Source organism: Melanotaenia boesemani, chromosome 23 (assembly GCF_017639745.1).
Source record: "Melanotaenia boesemani isolate fMelBoe1 chromosome 23, fMelBoe1.pri, whole genome shotgun sequence".
Classification (NCBI taxonomy): Eukaryota; Metazoa; Chordata; class Actinopteri; order Atheriniformes; family Melanotaeniidae; genus Melanotaenia; species Melanotaenia boesemani.
Window position 1 is genome coordinate 3,317,459 of NC_055704.1, and position 22,349 is coordinate 3,339,807.

The 22,349-nt window shown below is 40.4% G+C and overlaps 1 protein-coding gene across 1 annotated transcript in view; it reads left to right on the forward strand.

Annotated features, from left to right (window-relative positions):
* Nucleotides 1-22,349, forward strand: part of phf21b (PHD finger protein 21B) — a 95,831-nt gene that overhangs the window by 62,111 nt on the left and 11,371 nt on the right. The window contains exon 3 of the mRNA XM_041978145.1: nt 21,366-21,626. Within this exon, the coding sequence (XP_041834079.1) occupies nt 21,366-21,626 (261 nt within the window). The remainder of the gene's footprint in view (nt 1-21,365; nt 21,627-22,349) is intronic.

The window sequence follows — 22,349 nt, forward strand, 5'->3', positions numbered from 1 at the left end:
GACCATATTTACCCCGTTGGGTTTGAGGGTATAATCTGTCGTTTTTGCCTTCTTTTTTTTACCTTTATATTTCAGGTTTGGTTTCATTCTTTTCAGCACAACCTCACACGTTATTGTAAGGTTATTTTTCATCCTGACTTCCTGTATTAACACACTGGACCTAAAGTCACAAAAACATCATATGTGAGCAGGAAAAAGTTAACAGGTAACAAACAATCTTTTTAACTGCAAATATTTAGAAAACAATCAGTTTTCACCACAAGATGGTCCAGAAATGATTTGGTCCAGTCCAGAAACCAGTTCCTGTCCACTAGAAGACAAAGACGTCACCGGTTGGACAGGTACAGGGTGTTTTAGTCCTCCTGCCCACCAGGAGGCAGCACTTCAATCAGTTTTTTCTAGATTTAGACCCTCCCACAGCTTCTCCTCCTTATCAGCAACCAGATGCATCATGTTGTCATGAAATGTTCTGATTGGTTGATGTGGAGCATTTTTCCACCAATAGAAAAAGTGAAACTTTCCATAAAATCTAACGTTTTTACCGTTTTTCTGCATCAAATGTAAGGAAAACTTATGTCATACATTTTTTTTAATCACAACTCTGATTTTACTGGTTTATGAACACAGTTTATAAACTGGTTTATAGTTTGAAGTCAGAGGTTTAAACAGACTCGTGGCTGCGTCTTATTTCTATGTCTTAAATCTGATTTAAGGCAAGTTGAATCTAGAAAAAAAGAGGTTATTTCTTATAATAAAGTCAAATCTGAAAAATCCTGAAACTATATTTCCAATGTTGTGATAAAATATCTGGAACTCTAAAAATGATTAAATGAAAACATCTGAGATTTTCTAAAATGAGGTAACAGCTCAGAATAAAGAGAGAAAATGATGAATTTGTGCCTTTTTACTGCAGTAAAAAGTTAGTTCTGATAAAAAGTCTCAGACTTGTTGGGACTAACAGGATTGTTGTCCAGCAGGAACGGGCGTCCATGCTGTGCGTCAGTGTTAGGAAAAGGTCGGAGGTTTGATTCCCGAAACTGCAGACAGGCTCATGTTTGAAAAGATTTTAAATCTTGTTCTGGAGGAAACGACTGCTCAGATCCAGCCGAGATGATGGCGGCAACAGTCAGCGGAGCGCCATCAGGGAGGGAAATAACAGGAGTCTCCAGAGCCCCCACGCTGCCTTCCAGATATCCTCCATCCTCCAGCCAGCAGCGAGGAAAAAACTCATCTCAGACATCCACTCCGTCAATATTTAACCAAACACTCAAACAAACAGAGAGACGCAAGAAGTTGTCACAGTCAGCGAAGAGGAGGCGGCGATGTGATGAGCTCTGCACCTCCTTCACCAACTGTGATAAGACGCTTCAGTCAGGTCAGGATTTAAAGAAGCATTCTGAGCTTTTAACTCGGAAAAGGAATAATTCTTTCACATTTTTAGGTTTTTGTATCGTTCACATAATCAGAGATTAAATTATTGCTGATTGAGCTCAAAATAACCTAAAAGATCCAGTTTTAAAGATTTAAATCATGGTTAAAGTCATTTTCCGGAACAGTAAAGAGTGACTTTAAACGTAAAACTGGTCTAAAATAGGAATTAATCCATAAAGAGATAAAAAGTTTGACTACAAATGATCTGCTTTCATTTCAGCGTGTGGATGGATCATGTATGTACAACCCTCCCTGCTGAGAGGAAGGAAGACGGAGGCATGTTTGTATGTTTTAATAAACAAAATAAACACTTTGCTGTAGGTTTTCTGCCCTTTTTATTTCCGGATTCCCTCTAACATCGGTCAATGAGCAGAGGCAAAATAGTTATTTGGCTAATTCTGGCACATTTACATGTTTATGTTCATCAATGTGCACGGTCAGTTTTAAGAAGAGAAAATAATCCAAAAACAAGAAAGAAATGTAAAAAAATATAAACTTCCCTTTTTACACGACAAGTCAATCTAAATACAAAACAAACAAGCATAAAATAATAAATGCTGTGTGGACCGGAACGCCAGACGGTCCGGATCCACATCGGAACCGGACCGGAGTTGTGTTTCTGTCCTGTGTGAAACACTTTATTAAACTCAGTAAAAGGAGTTCCTACGGCCTGTTTTCTCGTCCAGCTCTGCAGTATTTTCAGTTTATTCTATGTTTGTAACTTGATGTTATGAGTAAGAAGAGGTGCATGATGGGATGCTTTCTTTTAAACGTGTTGGTGAATTTTTCTGGAAGAAAAGCTGCTGGATGCAGAGGAGCACCCGTACCCGGCAGGTGGCCCCTCCCTGCATGGTGGGGGTTGGGCGGCCGTCCTTTGTCCCCTTGCAGGAAGTTCTCGGACGTCTGCAGGGAAGCCGAGTCTGTGACAGATGTTCCGTTTCCACGGAGACGTCTCCTCCAGACATCCCTACCTTCAGTCTGGCTTTATGTGACTTTTCAAGGTTAAAATGTTAAAGTTTTGTTTTTTATTAATGGAATTTTGATGCTTAAACCAGTTTTATTTATTTTTAAATACTTTTTTTTGTTCCTCTAATTTTTTTTGTAACATACATTTAATAAAAAGCTTCCTCACTTTTGAAATTTGACCAAATAAATGATTTTTAAAAGTATGTTTGCTCTTTAAAGGTGCAGAAATTACAGCGTATAATGGCGTTTGTTTCAGATTCGTCTGGAGACAGAAAAAAAACTCATTGATCCAAAGATTAAATCCTAACACCTTGGGAAAATAAATGTTCTGTACAGTCCGAATATGTGATAGTAAAATATGATTTTTCTTTTTCTACGGAGCCACCTGGTGACATTGACATAAAATATATTGGATTATTAATACGGGATTATTAACCGGTGCTCACTTGTTATTCGTGGGAATTATGGCTGTATTAACGTGTAACATGAAACACTATTTTATTTTTATCTCAAGATGATTAATAATTAGGTAACTGAGCTAACTTGAGCAGCTTTGTTTACAGGAGCTTAAGCTGTATAGTAGTAGTAGTAGTATAAGTAGCGCCTCAAGAATGACCACATTTTTCCTCTCCATATGATGGCATTAGATTACAGTACTTTTTATCCATATTGATACCAACACTTTTTGCACCTTAATCCTTAAAACACCAAACCATCTTTTGCTATTTTTAGACTGTCTGGTTGTTGTTTTTTAATTCATAAAACTACATGTAGAAGCTGAACCCTTTAATCCCAGTCAGCATCAGACATGATGTTTCTCAGTTGTCAGATTATGAGATAAAATGATGTAAAATGAATGTATGAATAGATATAGCAGCATAAAGGCCGACCAGAAGAAGAAAGCAGAATTTATTACTAACAGAACTTTGTAGAAATAACACACAGATCAACAGTGACCAAACCTTTTCTCATCTCATCGTTCTCTCAAGTCTTGGCTTTCAGGAGAAAAAATATTGTTATTGAAACAAACACACAACAGAAACTATTTCCATGTTTCCACTTTTTCCTCATTTCCAGTTATTCCTGCTACTATTTACCTGCTATCCTCACTAAACCAACTCCAGCTCAGCTGCTTTGTGGCGCCACCGTGCATCAGAAACGTCTTCTTGGCTTCATTCCAGCCATAGAGGAGCATTATTTTTCTTCTTTTCACACACACACATAGAACTTTCTGCTCACTGGTTGATCTTTGGCTGCTCCTGATTGGACGTTACCGTCAATCTAAGCTCTCTGATTGGTGGAAAGTCTGGCAGGAAGTGGCTTCATCATCATGTCCAGGTCTAAATAGAGGTCTCTTAGTAACATAGTAGTGATGGTGATGTTTTTATGGTGAAATGTGATAAATAATGCTGTTATCATGGATCATTGTGGATTTACCAGATTGAGTCTCTGAATAAAACTACATTTAGTGGCTGGATTGTAAACCTGCTGGACGGGATAGAAATGTCTGGGAAACTTGTGTAAATCACCTAAAGCAGGGGTGTCAAACTCTGGTCCTCAGGGGCCGCTGTCCTCCAGGTTTTTGTTACTTCCTTGCTCCAATACACCTGAATAAAAATCAAATGGATCCAACAGCTTCTTGTCAACTTCTTCACAAATAACCCATTCATTTCAGTCAGGTGTGTTCAGGGAAACAATGAAGACCCGCTGGATGCCGACCCTCGAGGACCTAAGGGATAAGCTATCCATCACAATTTACCCCATAGAGATAAGTAATTGTGCTCGGGGTATCTAGTGGAGTTCAGGATAAAATATGTGCGCACTGTAGTGGGCATTATGCATGAAAGCATTAATATTATAATAGATAAAATATCAAACCATAAACACCACCAAACACCACACAAAAACTGCTGCAAAATCAGGAGTTTGGGTGGAAACGGTCACAGAAAAAGCCGCGAAGGGACTGGTTGATGTACATAGTTTTTTGAAAATTACTTTTTTCTATCAGCTGTCAGAAGTAAAAATCCTCTCTCTTTTTTAATGAGTTATTTTTCATTAATTTTAAAACATCTGTAAAGTAAAATCTGAATTTTTCATGGTGGACTGCCTGTTCTGACGCCCCCGGTGGTTGTTGGAGAAACTGCAGCTTCAGGAGGTTCAGTGTGTTTGCTGCTCTTTGTGGCGGCATCTGTCTGCTTCTATTGTCTGCAGGAGTCCATCTGCCAGCCTCCTCCTCCTCCTCCTCCTCCCGTCCCTCTGTCTCTCAGCTAGGTCTCCCTCAGACAAACTGTCCTCCTTTTCTCCTCGTCCATCTCTAAACTTCAGTGTTCAGAAACGTCAGAAAACTTCTAAACTGCAGGAAATTTGGTCAAAAAGAAAAACAATGAAATTCTTTTCTCACGTCTGATTTTGTTGACACTTCCAATAAAAAAATGTGCAAATTTTAATATAAATTTCACAATTTTTTAAGTCACGATTGACAAAGTTGATAATCTAATCTGAAAAAAAGATTAACTACATTATTTATTTCGACTTTTAGAACCATCTTTTTGTATAATCAGCTGTGTTGGGGTCGCTTTGTTTCAGCCTGTTTAAGGAGAGGTGTATTAATTTTTGGTTGATTGTTTCCAGACTAATCAATAATCAGATCCATGGACTTAATGACTTACGGATGGAGAGGAAATTCAGCTCTAAACTGTGTCACTGGGTTTGTTCAGAGATATTTCATAAAGGTTGTAATAGAAGAAAAGATTACAGACTATAAATCCCAGCGGCTGGATGTGAAGTTTTCTAATCAATAATTCAAAATGACAAGTGTGAGTATTGATCAGAAAAAAGAAGCTGCAGGGAAAAACACCTCAGAGTCAAAATGCTGCAGTCAATGTAGAGTTTTTAGGAGATTTATGGATCTTTGATAAATCTGAGTTTGTGTTGCTGTCTGCTAAAGGTCTTTGTTCAGGTCCTTTCTAGACTTTGTTCCGGTCTTTGTTCAGGTGTTTTCTAGACTTTGTTCCGGTGTTTTCTAGACTTTGTTCCGGTCTTTGTTCAGGTGTTTTCTGGACTTTGTTCCGGTCTTTGTTCCGGTGTTTTCTAGACTTTGTTCCGGTTTTTGTTCAGATGTTTTCTGGATTTTGTTCAGGTCTTTGTTTGGGTGTTTTCTGGACTTTGTTCTGGTCTTTGTTTGGGTGTTTTCTGGAGTTTGTTCCGGTATTTGTTCGGGTGGTTTCTGGACTTTGTTCCCGATCTTTGTTCAGATGTTTTCTGGATTTTGTTCAGGTCTTTGTTTGGGTGTTTTCTGGACTTTGTTCTGGTCTTTGTTTGGGTGTTTCCTGGACTTTGTTCCAGGTCTTTGTTTGGGTGTTTTCTGGACTTTGTTCCCGGTCTTTGTTCGGGTGTTTTCTGGACTTTGTTCCCGATCTTTGTTCAGATGTTTTCTGGATTTTGTTCAGGTCTTTGTTTGGGTGTTTTCTGGACTTTGTTCTGGTCTTTGTTCGGGTGTTTTCTGGACTTTGTTCTCTTCTTTGTTCAGGTGTTTTCTGAACTTTGTTATGGGTACTGGTACGGGTCTGTGTACGGTAGGGTTGGTGAAATGTACTCTCACTCTCTAGTGTAGGATTATGTTGTGTTGTAGTTTCTTTTCCACGGTAACACAAATTCAGTGAGAAACTGCAGAAATATGAAAACACGTAATCCCAAACAGACCAATCACAAGGGCGTATCTCTGCGTAACCTCACTGCAAGCAGGTGTGCACGGCGGGCCTGGAAGAGGTGCTCATCAAGCCTCCACGGACCTACATGGAGCATACGGTGGTGATGCCGTAACCAACGTAGACAGCTCGCAAGTATAAATCCAGCTTAAGGCCGAGTTTACACCACAACACCGAAACAGTCAGAGGCCTCTCGTTTCCAAGGTAACAGAGTTTGGGTGAATAAAACTGCAAGGACTTGACAACGACCTCCATAGTGAAATTTCCCTGCAACGCAAGGCGAGTCCTGCAAGTGTAACTGGAATCTTTGGGAGACGATGACGCCAAGGTTACATGCGGCAGATAATGTACCATTACTTTACCATGTACAAGCGGAGGGCTGCTAAAACGCCTCTGGATGAAATCTGGGAGGACAAGTTGCTGGTGGGACGACTTTGAAAAGGGTGTTGTTGATGAGCCAATATTGTGTTAAAAAGTGACAGTATGTTTTACCGACATGTTAGTGCTTTAACGGATTAATTACAAGTGCAGACGAGGAGATGCTGTCATCAGAAACACTTCAACGTTGCTGCTTCTCTGCTCAGGCTGAATGTGTTTGTTTTATGATGGTTTGCATTTTGAATGTAAAATGTGTTTATTTACTAAACAAAGTCTCATTTCTACTGATCACCACTTGGAATAAAGTGTTGAATTTACCTTAAATGATGAGATTTCGTTCAAAAGTTACGCAGTACAATTTACTGACTGACTAGCACCTTACATCACCTTCCAGAGTCAGGCCTCAGATTAGTCATTTTTCTTGCCGTAAAGTGATTGAGGGCCCTGCCTTTCCTCTGAAAAGTTTACTGTAGTTTAAAAAGACCTCATTTTCCTCAGGAGTCATATAGATTATAGACCAACTGGTGACCACTACATCTTTAGGCCTCAGAATAGTCATTTTTTCCTGCCAAAAAGTGACAAGGCTCCCTGTCTTGCCACTAAAAAGCCTTAATTCTACCTTAAAATACAGAATAGTGGGCGGAAGGCCCAAATTGGTTTATAATCTAAACAATATTTTTGATTGATCTGAAGTCCTTTTAAAATGCATTAAATATATTATGCCTTAATCACGTTCTGGCAAGTGAAAGTGGTCATGTGCTCTTATTCCACTTTAAAGTGTAGAAGAGTGGGTGGAAAGCACCAGATGGTTTATTTTCTATACAGTGACTCCATCTGGGTGAAATCCTTCAGTTTTAAACTACAGTAAACTTTTAAGTGGCAAAACAGGGACCCGTTAGCCAGTAATCTGCATATGATTCTGTTGAATAGAATTTAGCCATTTAAAGGTATATTTGTTGTTTCATTGACAATAACAGAGGCCATAATCACTTTTTTGTTGATAAGTCTATTATTGAATGAAATCAGGTTGTGTAAGTACTGTACTGTAGATTTAACATTTTATGGACGAGCATCGTGCAGTAATCCGTTTTTAAATAATTAAAAGTGATGAACATCACTGAAAATGAGACTTTGTTTACTAAACAAACACATTAACATCATAAAACTCTTGAATCTGTTTTTAGCTGCAGGCCGGAGACGAGAGAAACTGAGCGATAACTGGCCGCTCGTGCTCATTTCTGCTCATATTTGCATTTTCCCTGCAGGGAGGTAGTTTTCAGTCTGCTGTTGCATTGTTGCACTGTTTTTTGTGTTTTCATGGAAACGTGTAAACATGGCCTAAAAGCGGCTGATCACCATTGTTCTTACATTAATCTGAGCTGACGTGGATCTCATCCAGGTCACTTTTCATTCTAATTTCCTCTCAAACGTTCCTCAGTTTTTCTTCTGGGAGCAGAACTCAAACATTGGTAAAACGTTTTAAGCTTCACAAAGTTGTCTCCACATCCGGAATTTGACTTCCTTCCCTCCCCTCCCGGCCCGTCAGGGATAAAACAAACAGAAGCTCCAGAGTTTGCTCAACAGATGTCTTTAATCCCAGCTAATCCCACATGTTAAACGCTTGTTCTCTCTGCAGCGAGTGTGGGGCGCCGACCCGGGCACACGAGCTTCCCGTAGGCCAGTTGGACCCGTCAGACCCTCTCTGGTCCTGGTCCAGGGTTCCCATTACTCTGAGAAAGCACAGGCTGAATTGATAAAATGTGTGTGTTTCCATAAGTGATGCTGTATTTGACAGAGAGGAAAACACCAGTTTCTTTCATTTCATGTTCTGGTCTTCACGTTAGACAGAGAAGTTTCAAATAAATCTCACATTAAATTTATCAGCAGGTAGAAAACAAACGTCTCCAGAGTCTCTGATTGGCATTTCTTTACAGGCAGCCACTTAATCCATCTCGTTGTTGTCATGACGACGGCAGCAGTATAACTGATTTTATTGCAGTTCAGGAACCTTCCGTGAAGTCAATAATGTTTTTTTCATGCTCTGATAGCAGCAGAGCTGTGCAGGTAATAAATCAGCTCTTTCAATGAGCTGCTTGTCTCATCAAATCCTCCTTTAAATAACTTTTTATTCCCTTTAATTCACCAACTCAACTCGACCTGCTCCTTCAGCTCAATCACTTCTCTTCACGTGATTAAATCTGTTCAGTTTCTTCTGTGCAGCAGGTTTGTGTCATAATGTCCAAGTTAATTTTCACTGAACATATTTTTTTTCTTTAAAGATGTGAACAAATCTGATATTAGACAACCCCCCCCCCCCCGACAGATGTGTGTCTGTGGTAGTATAAAGATAATGTAGTCAGATTAGAAATAAATGTACTGGTGATTAAAATGGGCAGAATTTTGAGTTATTACCAGATAAACCAAACAAAAAGAATTACTGTAAGGCCTGGTACACACATAAAGATTATCACCCCGTTCCCAACCAAGGACGGCAAACGTGGAACGGGATGTAGCCAATCAGAGAGGAGCTGGCTGGGAGGAAGGCAGGATATAAAGTCCGTGTTTACGCCGTCTCCAGTCTGCTGCCACCTACTAGAGGTCACTAAATGACGTCATCATCTAATTAGCATAATCAGCCTAGTACATATAGTTGTAATGGTGCTGCTGTAGAGAGGGATGAAAAATGGATGAAAAGAGAACCAAAAAATGCTTAGAACAGCAAAAAAATAATAAAATAATAATTCTGTCAATATCTTCTTTATTTTTGTCCACACTCTTTATAAACAGACATTACTGTGACGTTAAGCCAGCGCAGGATCCTCCAGCAGCAGCTTTGTACGTTTACTTTTCAGCCTGGTCATGAAACAGAGGAGAACGTCGTCTGAATGTAGCCGCTGCTGCTAGAAGACCAGGCCTCGTATGAGAGGGTCTGCACCGCACTGCTCCACATTGGGAAGAGTAAACTACCTTCATTCACCTCAGTCTCCAATAATACCAGAAAAACTCGCCAGATTTCTTGCTAGTCGCTTTTTTAATATTTTCAGCTCGGAGGACCAGTTTCTAGATCGGTTGCAGGACAGCATTGTTATGTGTGTGTGTTGTTCTGTGATGAGATTATTGGAGCCACCACACACAGTACGATCAACACTGTTAAATGCCTGATTTTATCTTCACGTGTGAGATCTAAAAAAAATCTCATAAGGTTAAAAAAAATCCTTATGTGTGTACCAGGCCTTAGCTATTACTGTTAGCAAATATATATATATATATATATATATATATGTGTGTGTGTGTGTGTGTGTTTGTGTGTGTGTTTCAACGTAAATGTATTTGATGTCCAAAATAGACTGAGGCCTTGGGGTTAATGAAAAGCAAAACTTTTTAAAAGAACTAATGTATTTATTTACTGTCAAAGCTTTTTGTTAAATTTACAGGAATCTCAGCAGAAAAAATTGTGGCCAACCTGAAAGTAGAATAAATCCAACCTTTTAATCTTTGTGATGTGTTTTTAGTGAGTTGCTTTGTTTAAAGATGAGCATTTGCTGGTGTGAAGGTGTGTGAGCTCTGGTCGGTTCAGCTGCTCGTTCAGACATTAACCGACCATTTAATAACGGCTCCTTCTGCCATTTTTCATCCTCTTATTATCTATGATTAGATTGGAGTGGAGATGATCGGTGGATGCTGCAGCAGTCTATAATTCCTTGGCTGCTCTTCATTTAATGTAGTTTGACCTTCGTGTGGCCGCTGACGGCTGCAGCTGCTGGTCAATATTTTGCGCTCTGTAGGTGTGAACCATTCAGTTTGCAAATAAATGCCTCGCTCCTTTCTCCATCAAGTTCAGGTCATCTGTGGTTTTCTGTCATAGATGAAGAGGGGATGGTAAAGAAGCTGACTTTTTGCAGGTGAACAAATTAAAAGAAGCCTTTTGAAACTCCATTCAGCCAGGATTAACCCAGCAGGAGGAAGGCCGCTCTTGAACTGACAGCAGAATGAGAATCATCACATCCACCCCATCCCTTCTCTCCAACCACTCGGTGCATCTCTGTGTCCTGCAGCTGTTTATGTGGAGATGTTCTTCTGTTGATGGATGAAAGATGCAGAAAAATATTAAAATAAAGGTTTGCTGCTGATGTCGAGTCTGTTCAGAGATCTGCAGCCAGGATGTTTTTACAAGAATATTTGGTGAAAATAAACCAGTTATCGCTTCTTTTAGCTTTCAGTAGTCTAACTTATTAGTCTGAATCTATAGTCGAACGGATCTCAGAGCCCCGGACCAGATGGTCCGGGGGTCTTTGCTGGGCTGAAAACCCAGAGGTGGTCCGGACCAAGCCCCACCCCCAGAAATTTGAAAGTGGTTGCTGTGGACACTTTTAAACCGTTCATGTCTGCTCATTTGAAGGAAGTTGTGATGCATCGTGCGACTTTTAATGTTTACGTTTAAGGTTCATGTTTAACCTTCTAGGTGTAGCACAAGATGCAGCAACGCAGAGTCTTCGTTCCAACTTCTGCCCACAGGTCAGACTTCAAACTATAAACCAGTTTTTAAATTGTGTTGATAACCCAGTAAAAGCAAAGTTATGATCAGAAATCTACAACATACTTTCTCCATGTTTTCCATGTACGTCATCTTTGGTGCATGAAGAAATGATGAAAAAGGACAATTGTAATTAAAGTGCTGCAAGCATAAAAAAAAAGTCTAAAAATAGCAAAACACTACCTTTCCTGTTGGTGGAAAAATGCACCACATCAACCAATCAGAACATTAAATGACAAAGTCACGCATCTGGTTGCCAAGGAACAGGAGAAGTGACCAAAAGCAGATTGAAGTGCTGCCCCCTGGTGGACAGGAGGACTAAAACAGCCTGGAAATATTAACCTGAGCAGGAGGCTTGAGAATAACCGAGATGAAGGTGGTTCGGACTCTTCTCACAACCGGATCGGAACCTTGTGCTGAAAGTGGTGCTGGTGTGTTTTCATGTGTATTCTCCTGAAAAAGAAAGAGAAAGAACCTGAAGTCATTGATTAACACTGATTAGCATCAGAGTTATTGATCGTCGAAGAAGCAGCAACGTTTCTGTCATCAGGATGCAAAAGAAAAATTAGAAAAGAAACCAGAAAGTTTCCAGTATATTCGTAAAACCTGGTCAATTTTTCTTTAATTAGTAGGTTTTGGTTTGAGAAATATCTTCATTCCTGATCAGAGCCCAGCATTTTATTGAGGTCAGACTCCGTCTGTCCATCAGTGTGACGGACACAGTAATCAGCACTTTCATTCATACATTTAATGATTTTTTTTTTCTTTAATTACTTTTTCAGGTTTTCCAACATCGCAGCTTTAGTTTTTAGTTAAAAAAAAAAAAAATATATATATATATATATATATACATATGTATATATATATACATATATATATATATATGTATATACATATATATATAATATATATACATATATATATATGTATATATATATATATATAATGAAAATAAATTGATCGTAGCTGTTAGTAAAACATGAGTAAACACATGTTCGGTGGTTGTGGTTGAAATTTTAATTTACGTCAAGTTGAAGCATCGCTGAGATTTTAATCGATTAATCAATATCCTGATAGTTTCAGTCCTAGAGCCGGCCTCTTCATGGTTCAGTCACATTCCAGGGAACGCTGCTGTACATGGGGAAAACTACACCGGAGGCGCGTTTGATTTGCATTTAAATGGATTTATTGTCTGCCGTGGGTGTGACGGGCGGACACTGACCACATGATGAGGAAATGAGGAGCTCTGCAGCCTGAATGTACCACCGGCCGCCTTCTGGTGCTGCCACTGCGCTGCATAATGAACATTTTATTGTGATTGTTATCTGCTGGCAGGCAGAGCAAAGCAGCAGCAACACTAACAATCAGCTGCACGGAAACAGAAGATCATGGACAGTTATTGATTCTGTTTCTGAACAGAACCAGTGGGCTGAGAAGGAGAACAGATTTAATGATCTCTGCAGGGGAAACTGTTTTAGAATCATCAAACACGAGGATACAAGGCGGCTCTGTGATGAGTAAAACAACAGCTGCTGACAAACAGCTGGTACAGGACAGCTTTTAATTACTCAGGTAATTACTAATGATGCTCTGGAGATCCAAACAGAAAAGAACCAGTTAATAAGAGAAGAACTTTTGCAGAACTGATTTACTTTTAATTAAACGTATGTGTGTTTATCAAAGCTGAACCACAACAAGAGGTTCAAAAGGAGGAAAATTCTCAGCCTGAGATAAAATATGTGAAGATCTAAATCAGTAATTCTCAAATCTTTTTTGAGCCAGTGCTCCCCTGTCCATTATCCAGCACCCCTACTGCCCCCTGCCATTGTTAATTCACATGGTGGTTCACATTCAAGTTCAGCGTGACCTCCGTCAGACTCCAGTGGGACCAGTTTACGACCCTGGAGCAGATTGTGACGTCCGTCTCCCTTCGGTGGCGTAAAGGTGGGATGAAACGTGAAAATGGATTTGCTGCCAGTCACTAAAAAAAAAAAAAAAAAACTTGCACATGGACGTGATATTTCAAGCTCAGCTGGTTTGATCTAGTTCTCTCTGTTTTAAATGATACAAAATCCATTTTTTCTTTGATGCTGTGTCACGTCTGCGCGAGTTGTTAGACGATCCAGTCCTGGATGGACCACCTGTCCCTCCGCCCTGACGGACTCATGTGGCTGTCGGTCGGTGAATCACCTTTGGACCGACTCCCTGCCGGCTCGCCGCTTCCTCCTCCCATCAGACGCTGTGTTTGTGGGGCTGCTCGGCTCCCTGAAGGAGCTCCTGCCAAGCTGTGGGCGACGGTCCAGACCGTCCTGTGTGTCCCGCTGATAAGCTGTCCCAATGCCAGGGACCCAACCGGGAGGGTCCGTTCACTCTGATGCTGGAGCCAAGGACGGGTCTGATTTCTGTCAGTTTATTTTGCTTCGAACAGCCACATAAACACAGTCATTTATGTTTTATTTCATCAAACAGTTCTTTAAACCGCGCAGCTCTCTGAGAACAATCATTTCCACATTTAAACCATCGTCTCCAACAATTGTCTCCTCAGACGTCCATTTGTCTTCACCCCAACAAAAATAGTCAAGCATAAATTTATTTTTTAAACTCAACAAAGTTATCCCAAAGTTTTCAAAACTTTGGGATTTGTTTCTAATTTGTCTTAAATGACCTAAAACTTTTTTTTCCTTGATAAAAACAGTTAAAGTTGATTTAACTGTTTTAGCAAATAACAGTAGAGAATGAAAGTGTTTGGGAGAGGACTTTATTGTCCTTCAATAACCTGAAAAGGTAGCAAACATGTCTTGTTAAAAGGAAATTTATCGTATTTCTTTTAAAGTTTGTGTTGAATGCTTCTTCTGCACCCCGCTGTAATGCTTTTAATGTTTTATGTAAAGCACTTCGAATTGACTTGGAGATGAAATGTGCTGTACAAATAAATTTGCCTTGACAAAAATTACCTGAAAAGACAAAAAAGTCCCCAGTGACCTACAGGGGTTAACAATACATACATTTCTAGTCTTCTACAGCTCTAACCACATGGAAACAAGTTTCTTTCTTATTTTTAACTAAGTGAAATTGTATTTATAAAGCACCTATTAAAATAAAACGACGGTTTCACAAAGAAATACAAGAAATAAGAAAATATAAAACAGCAAAAGCAAGTTCTAAAAGATGTTTTTTTTGCTGCATTTTAAGAATGATCATAGTCCACAGATCTTAGACTCAGAGGAAGGAAAGAGCGACTGATCACGTGAACTCAGCGACCTGCAGACCATGATCCCATGACCCGCCCACCAACTCTTCCAGTTTTTTGCTTGTGAGAGAGGTCACATGACCCATACGTTCAAAATCAAATCAAATCAAACTTTATTTATAATTCACCTTTCATTCCACAGGCAACACAAAGTGCTTTACATGATTAAAAACATTTATGAATATTAAACAGAAAACAAAGTGGAAATACATCATAAAAAAACACTCACCAAAATATTTCACACAGTTGCATGCACACACATGTATACACACGCACCAAGCAGCCGCCCCTCCATTCTGTACAAACATGACTCTAATTTCTGTCTCTGAACCGAATGTTGCTATAAAATACTAAAATTGATGAACATCTGGCCTGATGCTGCTGTTAAGAAACAATATCAGTGTCATGGGGATCCATCCACACCCAAAGCCAGTCCACCCATGTGCAACAGCAGCAACCACCCCATCAGGACAGACCAGGGCCCACACCACAGCCATAAGGCTGCAGTGCAGGGCCCCAGTGCAATCACCGTGGCAACAGCCCCCAGACCGAGCAGGCGAACCCCCCAGCGTAGAGGATCCCCACGTTCTCTCTTTCCACCCATATCCATGGATACGTAGCAGTTGGATTGATAGTTTATGGTTGGACAACATTTCCTTCTGTCTTTGGATGCTGCTTGTAAACATGAGTTGTGTCAACTGTTCAACCACCAGATATTACATCATATTTCATTCTATCATTTTCCATTTTTATCCTGAGCACAAATCAGAAATCAACTTTCCATCCTGGAATAATTTCTTCATCCTACATCTGGATGGTCGTAGCTGTTGGATTTCTATGGATGAGAAACATATAAGACACTGGCTTCTTCTGATCCTAAAGACGAGCTTTGGATGTGCTCATAAACTGCAGAGCTGCTGCTCAAAGGAGCTCCTGCTAGATTAATTCTTTAATTCACCCCCCCAGCTGATGGTTTTCCACTTTTCCTGCTATAAAGCTGAGAGTCTGGGACCTTATGTGGCTCTGCTGTGAAGGTTTTGAAGAGGACAAACTGCAGCCGTCGGTCTCCCCGGCTCTTCAGGACTGAAGGGCTCGGCTGGTAAATGGAGTGTAAACAAAGAAAACGTTTGGCAGCTGCACTGATGGAAATCTGAACAGCTACTAATGTGTTTTCCAGCAGCCGCGTTATCTCAAAGGCACCCTATCAAAACAGAGCATAATGAGTGTGGCTAATCCAGCCCGCTCGTCGGGATGACCTTAACGGCGAGCAGCAAACGCATCCTCAATTAAATTCTGCTGGCAGAGAGGTAAAAAAACTCTAAAGAAGCAGCAGAACAAATGAAGAAGAATATGGTGGAGGAGACCACAACCATGAAGAAGATGAAGGAGAAAGACACAACGTAAAAGACGGAGTAGGAGAAGGAGAAGAAGAAGATGACCACGAAGAAGACAAAGACGAAAACGTAGAAGGAGAAGACGACGAAGAAGAATGTTGGATGTTTCTTCAACCCTTAAAAGTACTTTTAACCCTCTATGGAATGACAAAAAAGGAAATTGGAAGTATTTACTGAAGCCTTTTTCACCCACTTACATGCACGTAAACAAACACGAACTGCACACGCTTTATTTCTTTGACACTTGCTTGACCCTCCATCTCTTAACTGTTTCAGACGTGATGGAAGGATGCGCTCTTCCTCGTGGTCTCCACTGCCAATCTCCACACACTCAGAAAATAAAGTACCCGATTGTACCTTTAGGGGAACAAAGGGTCGTTGCTGGGGTGGTACCCTCAAAGGTACTGCTGTTGTACTCTCAACAGTGTACAGCTATTTGTACCCTTGCAGTTTGTACCTTATAAAGACCAGTTTTGCTAAATAAGGATACAAGATGCCCCTCAGAGGAACAATACTGGTCAACAGCAGTACATTTGAAGGTACCACCTTTTTACGACTTGCTGTCGTCACTATCTAAAGAAAAGTACGGAAGACGAGAGCGTCCATTATTGGCTATTCTTCTTTTAATCGTTATCTTGACATAAAGAGTTCATTTTCTTGTCATCTCAAGATAACGAGGACCCTTTTTTTTTTCTTTGTGAGGATCATTTTCCTGAGAAATGAAGTTTTCTCCATTAAGATGGTGTGTGTGAGACACCTGATATTTAATGATCAAAATAGACCCCATGACAGCTGATGGGAGGGGCTACAGTCATGGTGTAATTATGTGAATGAGTGATTGGAAACACAACCTTGGTAACAAACATGAAGAGGTTAGCGTCTGGTTTATTTTGAGAACAGAAAAAAGCGGTAACAGTAACGGGCACTTCAGCCCACCTTTTATTGGTCACAGGTGATATTTAAAAATATTTACTTCTTCAAAAAAGTAAAAGTGGTAGTGTGAGCATTACCGTGTGAGGTGGTCAGTCAGGATTTTTAAATATTTACACAGAGAACACTGCTGAAGAATCACAAGAATATAATGGTCATAAAGTTTATTTCTCACTTTCTCTGTTTCAAACAAGCAAACAAACGGAAAAGCTCAGAATCTGCTGAAATAACATTGCTTTGGTCGAGCAATTCCTAAAACCGCATTTATACTGGTTTCATAACTTTATATTAAAGATGAAACGTGACTTCGTCTTCGTGAGAAAATCACCTGGTGGAAACTGGATTTTGTTGATGTCGGGTCTTTCAAGATGAACTGACGGACGTTTTGAAGGAAACTGTTTTGTTTACATTAAAAAGCTGAAATGATGCTCTGCTGTGAATCACGGGTTTTATCTGGGTTTACTCTCAGTTTTAATCAAAACCTCGTGAAATCCGAGAAGTTTGGCTGATGTGAAAAGTTTATTTTGATGAGATACAGACGAGTTGTGATGTTTATGATCTTTTTTTTATTAGTTCTGCTTTGTGCTGAACCCTCAGCCCGGAGCCACTGGCTGGCTTATCTCATGGTGGTTATTAACATTCATAATGTGGTTTGTAATTATGAATTTTATTAAGAAAAAAGCAGAACATTTGGCCTTTTTGGAGGTATTGTTGGAGGGTTTATGTCAAAGATGAAGCAGTGAGATAAGTTAACAAGAAGGAGCTGAACCAGGAACGGGGTAGTTTGAAGCATAAAGTCCAAAAACGTGACGATAAAAGAACCAGTCAGATAAGACATCATGAAAAGAAGCTGGTATTTTCATCTCATCAGCAGAAACTGGGAAGCTGTTCACAACAAACACGTCAAGGTGTGTTCATGGATAAAAGTGTAATCTATCGATTGATCGCAGGGCTTCATTAGTCAAACAGCTGAACCCGAACAAGGCTGCAGGTCCAGATGGTGTCAGACTTGGACTCACATCTGACTCTAGAACCCAGACCATCATCCCTCCACCACTGGGCTGACAGCTGCTGTGAGGCGTTTAAGGACCAAACACTTTGGTCTGGTCTGTTCAGAGGACATTGTTTTTGTTGTTTGTTCAGCTGCAGCTTTGTCATTTCACCACTTTAAAGTCGTCCTGCTCGGAGAAATAACAAAGTGCATCACTGGCTCTCAAACTGTGGATCATCAGAAAATCCATTTGTTCCATCATCTTTAGAGCAGCTCTGTTTGGATGAAAGGTGTTGCTGATGAAAGCTGCTGCATCCTCATTTAACTCAGCAGAAATGGCTCGTTAAGACCTCGGTAATGTTTCCTCTCAGATCGTTGGCTTTCAGGTAGAACTGTCCTCCCGGCTCGGCCCAAATCTCCATGATTGTGTGTTGCAGCGATGGTATGGCCCTCTGGAGGACCATGCCGACGCTCGGCAATAAACAAAAGCACCTCCCAGGAACAACCATTACACAGTGTTTTCCTTCACACCCGCCGTACGTTAGCGGATGCTCACCTGAGAGGCTGGTACTGAGAATCATCTCCTCCTTGGAGGTGCTTTTCTCATCCCGAGGGTGACGGGAAGATGCCGTTTGGCTGCCGGCCCGGATGCAGAGCAGCAGATGGTTAAATTAGTCAAAGCAGTTTGGTAACAAGAAGTGATGCTGCAGGAGAGTTTATCCACAGCTGGAGATCAGCTGATTCACAGTCAGTGACGAGATTATTTAACAACACTTCAAAGAAACTTTCAGGTTCACTAAAAACCTGGTTTCTCCAGCCAGAGAATCAGGACCAGGATCAGAAAGGTAAACTGGGAGAAGTCTTTTCAGCCTCTCGTCTTTTTTTCTTGCAGTATCTGGATGTTCAGAAGTTTAAATCTGTTTAAAAACTCTTAATTATTAAAGACGAGGAATATCTCAAATTTTCAAATATGTTCCAAGTTAGGTGAGAACTTGATAAAATATAAACGAAAGTAGCATCCAATCATCACCTGGTACTAGTTTTTGGTTTTTATAACTTAGAATGCAAATAAAAATAGTTAATTTTAAAACCTTATGTACACATTTAGTAAAAACATTTAGTAAAAAACAAAGTTATAAACAACCATTTACATGAAAATGCAGCACATGTCGAAACTATTTACAAAACAATCAGTTTTCACCAAAAGATGATTTGTTCCAGGCCAGAAACCAGTTTCTGTCCACTAAGACAGAGAGGACGTCACAGGTTGGACATGTCCAGGGTGTGTTAGTCCTCCCGTCCACCAAGAGGCAGCACTTGTCATGTTTAATGTCATGTTGACATTAAATGTTGTGATTGGTTGATGTGGAGCATTTTTCCACCAATATGAAAGGGGATGTTTTTTGTTTTGTTGTTTTTTTGTTTTGTTTTTTTGCTTGCAGCATTTTCCTTAGAATGACCAAAAACCCAGTTTCCACCAAGAGGTCCAGCTCTGGACATGATGGTCTGGTGTGGTTTGATAAACCTTGATCTCTGTTGCATTTCCATAGGAACCATACCTTTACATGGCCGGCGAGGTATAAGCTGGATAGCCATCGATGCATTAGCTATATATAGCTTTATTAGCTGTGTATTAGCGTGATGTCATAGTAGTGTGACATGGCCCAGAAAGAAACGAGATTATTATAAATCAATGGTTACAGATTTTGTGTGGAGAAATAAATCTCACCGTCTCAAGGAAGCTGTGCTGTCAAACTCTAAGAATGAAGGTGGTATTGAACTCTTGGACTTTAGAGACTTAAACCATACCTTTAAAGTGAAATGGGTTAAAAACTGTCTGAAGGCCCCAGACTCGCTCTGGAACTCCATTCCACATAACATCAGGAAAGTGGGAGCTTTACACTTGTTATCATGTAATGACAATATTGGAAAATTCCCACTGAAATGGTCCATTTTTTTTTATCAGCAGGCATTTTTAGCTTGACAACTTTTCCCAACATAAAACCATCATATGGATCAGTGATTTTAAGGAGGAGCAAGTCACTTTATTTACAAAACTGCATCTTTTCTTAAAGGCATATTTGACAGTAACGTTTGATTGCTTCACTGCTTCATGAAACTTTTCTTACAGAAAAGACATCCCTGATTACATTTATAGAATATTACTCAGTTTTCAGCTCCATACCGATTGGTTTATAAGAATTCATAAAAGATCGTGAATTTCAAAATATGAACTGTAATTTATATTGATTGTATTGAATCAGAAATATGTTTTATAAATAAAAAAAAGCAATACCTCGTGGAAAATTGATCTGAAACTCTTATTTTAGTGATATTAATTGGAGCAAAGCTTGGTTTTTTCACCTTTTAAATTTTGCATTAATAACTAATTCAGAGAAATACATTGGAAAATATTACATAACATATATCCCACCAACTTATTCATCTCAAAATTTAAGGCTGTTAATAATAAATTACGTGCAAATCTGAACAAGAAAGCATTTCTCATCTTTTCTATGATGCTCATTTATTTTTACCTTTTGGTAAAACTAAATGCACAAGTGTTGAACATTGAGAAAAAATCTGTTATTACTTCATTTTGATCACAAAGATAAGAATGTTTATATTCTTTTTAATCTGTTTCTCGTGTTAACAGTTAAAAGGAAAAAGCCTCATATTTCAATTTTAGCTTTTAATTTTGAAAAGAAAATCTAATAAATCCTTGTTTTTTTAATACTGACCTCTGAAGAGACAATCCAATGACCACAACATGCACCGACCCTGTAGTTTTATGCTTGGACTGTCTGGTGATGCCCTCAGTGCACATTTTAACCGGAGCCTCCTGTTTTCCAATCTCTTCCCTGGTTTTCATTCATTTTGCCCTGGGCTCTCTCCAGGAGGGGCCAGTCTCCGTCTCCAGCCAACAGAGGCTTTAAATGACTGACCTTTAGACAATCGGAGGGGCCACAGCTCTGAATAGCAAGCAGCGACCCCCGGGGGTCCCGGTGCAGGCGGCTGCCTGTGGATTACATTGATCCCCTGAAACAAAGAAGCTGCAGGGAAAATGAATGAGAAGCAACAGGTGAATGAACTCAGAATGGCTTCAGTTTGCTTTTATTGGCTGAATCTCATCCAGAGGACGGAGCTTCACATCAGCTGTTTGATCCTTCTTTTCTTACATTTCTGCTCAGTTTTTCAGACTAAAACCAGTTTGATGCAAATGTCCTTTTAGAGACTGAAAGTCCATAAAATGTTGAACAGAATGATTTACCTGAAGATCTAAAATGGTTTAAATTCATAGATTTAGTCTTTTTAAAAGGCTGAAAGATGATGGTTGGTTTCATGTGGATGACTTCCTGTGTAACCCTCGTTTCTTCTGGAGAAGGGGAAACACAGAAGCTGCAGTCAGGCATGTTTTCTTCAAACACTTTCTTTGACGTGATGTTTATCGCCGCTCTGCTGATGTGTTTACGGGGTAATTACAGCAGAGTGAGGACACTCGGCTCTGAAAATGCTTTTAAAGCCGAAGCTGTGCTGTTTTTGTTTTCTGCAGATGCACAAAAACGTGTGTTTCTGTGCTCCAAACACACACTCGCAGTGAAAAGCCTTAAAAAGGCAGCAGCAGGAGGAAAATAAAATATTTAGAGAGCTGCTTCTTTTCAGGAGGGTGAACCAGAGGGAAAGTCAGAGTTTCTGAGGAAGAGGAAGGAGGGGTTGAGTGTAAGATAGCCACTGATGTAACACCTATAAGCTTAAACACACCTGTCCCCATCTGTCTCTGCAGAAACTGGCGGTCCGAAGTTGTCCCGTGGGAACGACTAAGCCGCTGTCTCTCATCAAGCCTCCCAGCCAGGGCATCGCCATCTCCGTGGTGCCGGCCAAGGCTCCCGTTTCCATGGTGACTGCACACATTAACGGCCAGAAGGCGGCGAGCTCGGAGCAGACGTCGCCTATTAACCTGCAGACCGGCGGCAGGGCGGCGGTGGTGGGCGGAGTCCACCCGTTCAGTGGCAGCAGGAGAGCCGGAGAGCTGCCCCCCTCCCAGGTAACATTTACCTCACCTGGAGCGCCTGCAGAGCGGGGAGGGAGGGGCTAAATGGCTGACCTCAGCTGTGATCAGTCAAGTTAATTTGATCTTGGATGAACATGACATCATCCATGATCCTGGAGGTCATTTTCAAATATTAAAGGAAAACATTGATCAGGAACCTCATGGAAACTAATAACTGAGTATTGATTTCAGTCAGAGGTTCTGACTTGGAGAAGTGTTATAAAGAATCCATCTTTCTATAAAGAGAGAGATGAAACATGGAAGAGAGCTGCTGTTTCTGAGCTAGTTTACTTATTAATTAATAAGTTTAATTACTTTCTATGGACTGTTATTGGACCTGAAGAAGCCTCTGACTGAACACACACTGTTGTGAGGAATCATCCATGCTCAGCAGCTTGTACAGCATTGTTCTCTGGACAATCAGATCCAGACCAGTTCCCAGAACAGAACCAGAACTTGTGGATCAGTTTGTTGAGTCTCTTGAAGTCTCTGGTTCTGGTTCTGCCGGCCCAGCAGATGCTGCGGAGCAAACTGAACTCTCCACCACAGACTGATAGATCATGAAACATGTTGGTTCAGACACTGAAGGATCTCAGCTTCCTCCAGAAGTAGAGTCTGCTCTGTTCTTTCTTCTAGATGCTTCTGTGCTGCATTTCCAGTCCAGTTGTCCAGCTGGACTATGAAGTACTGGTATTCCTCCACCTCCACCACCTCTTC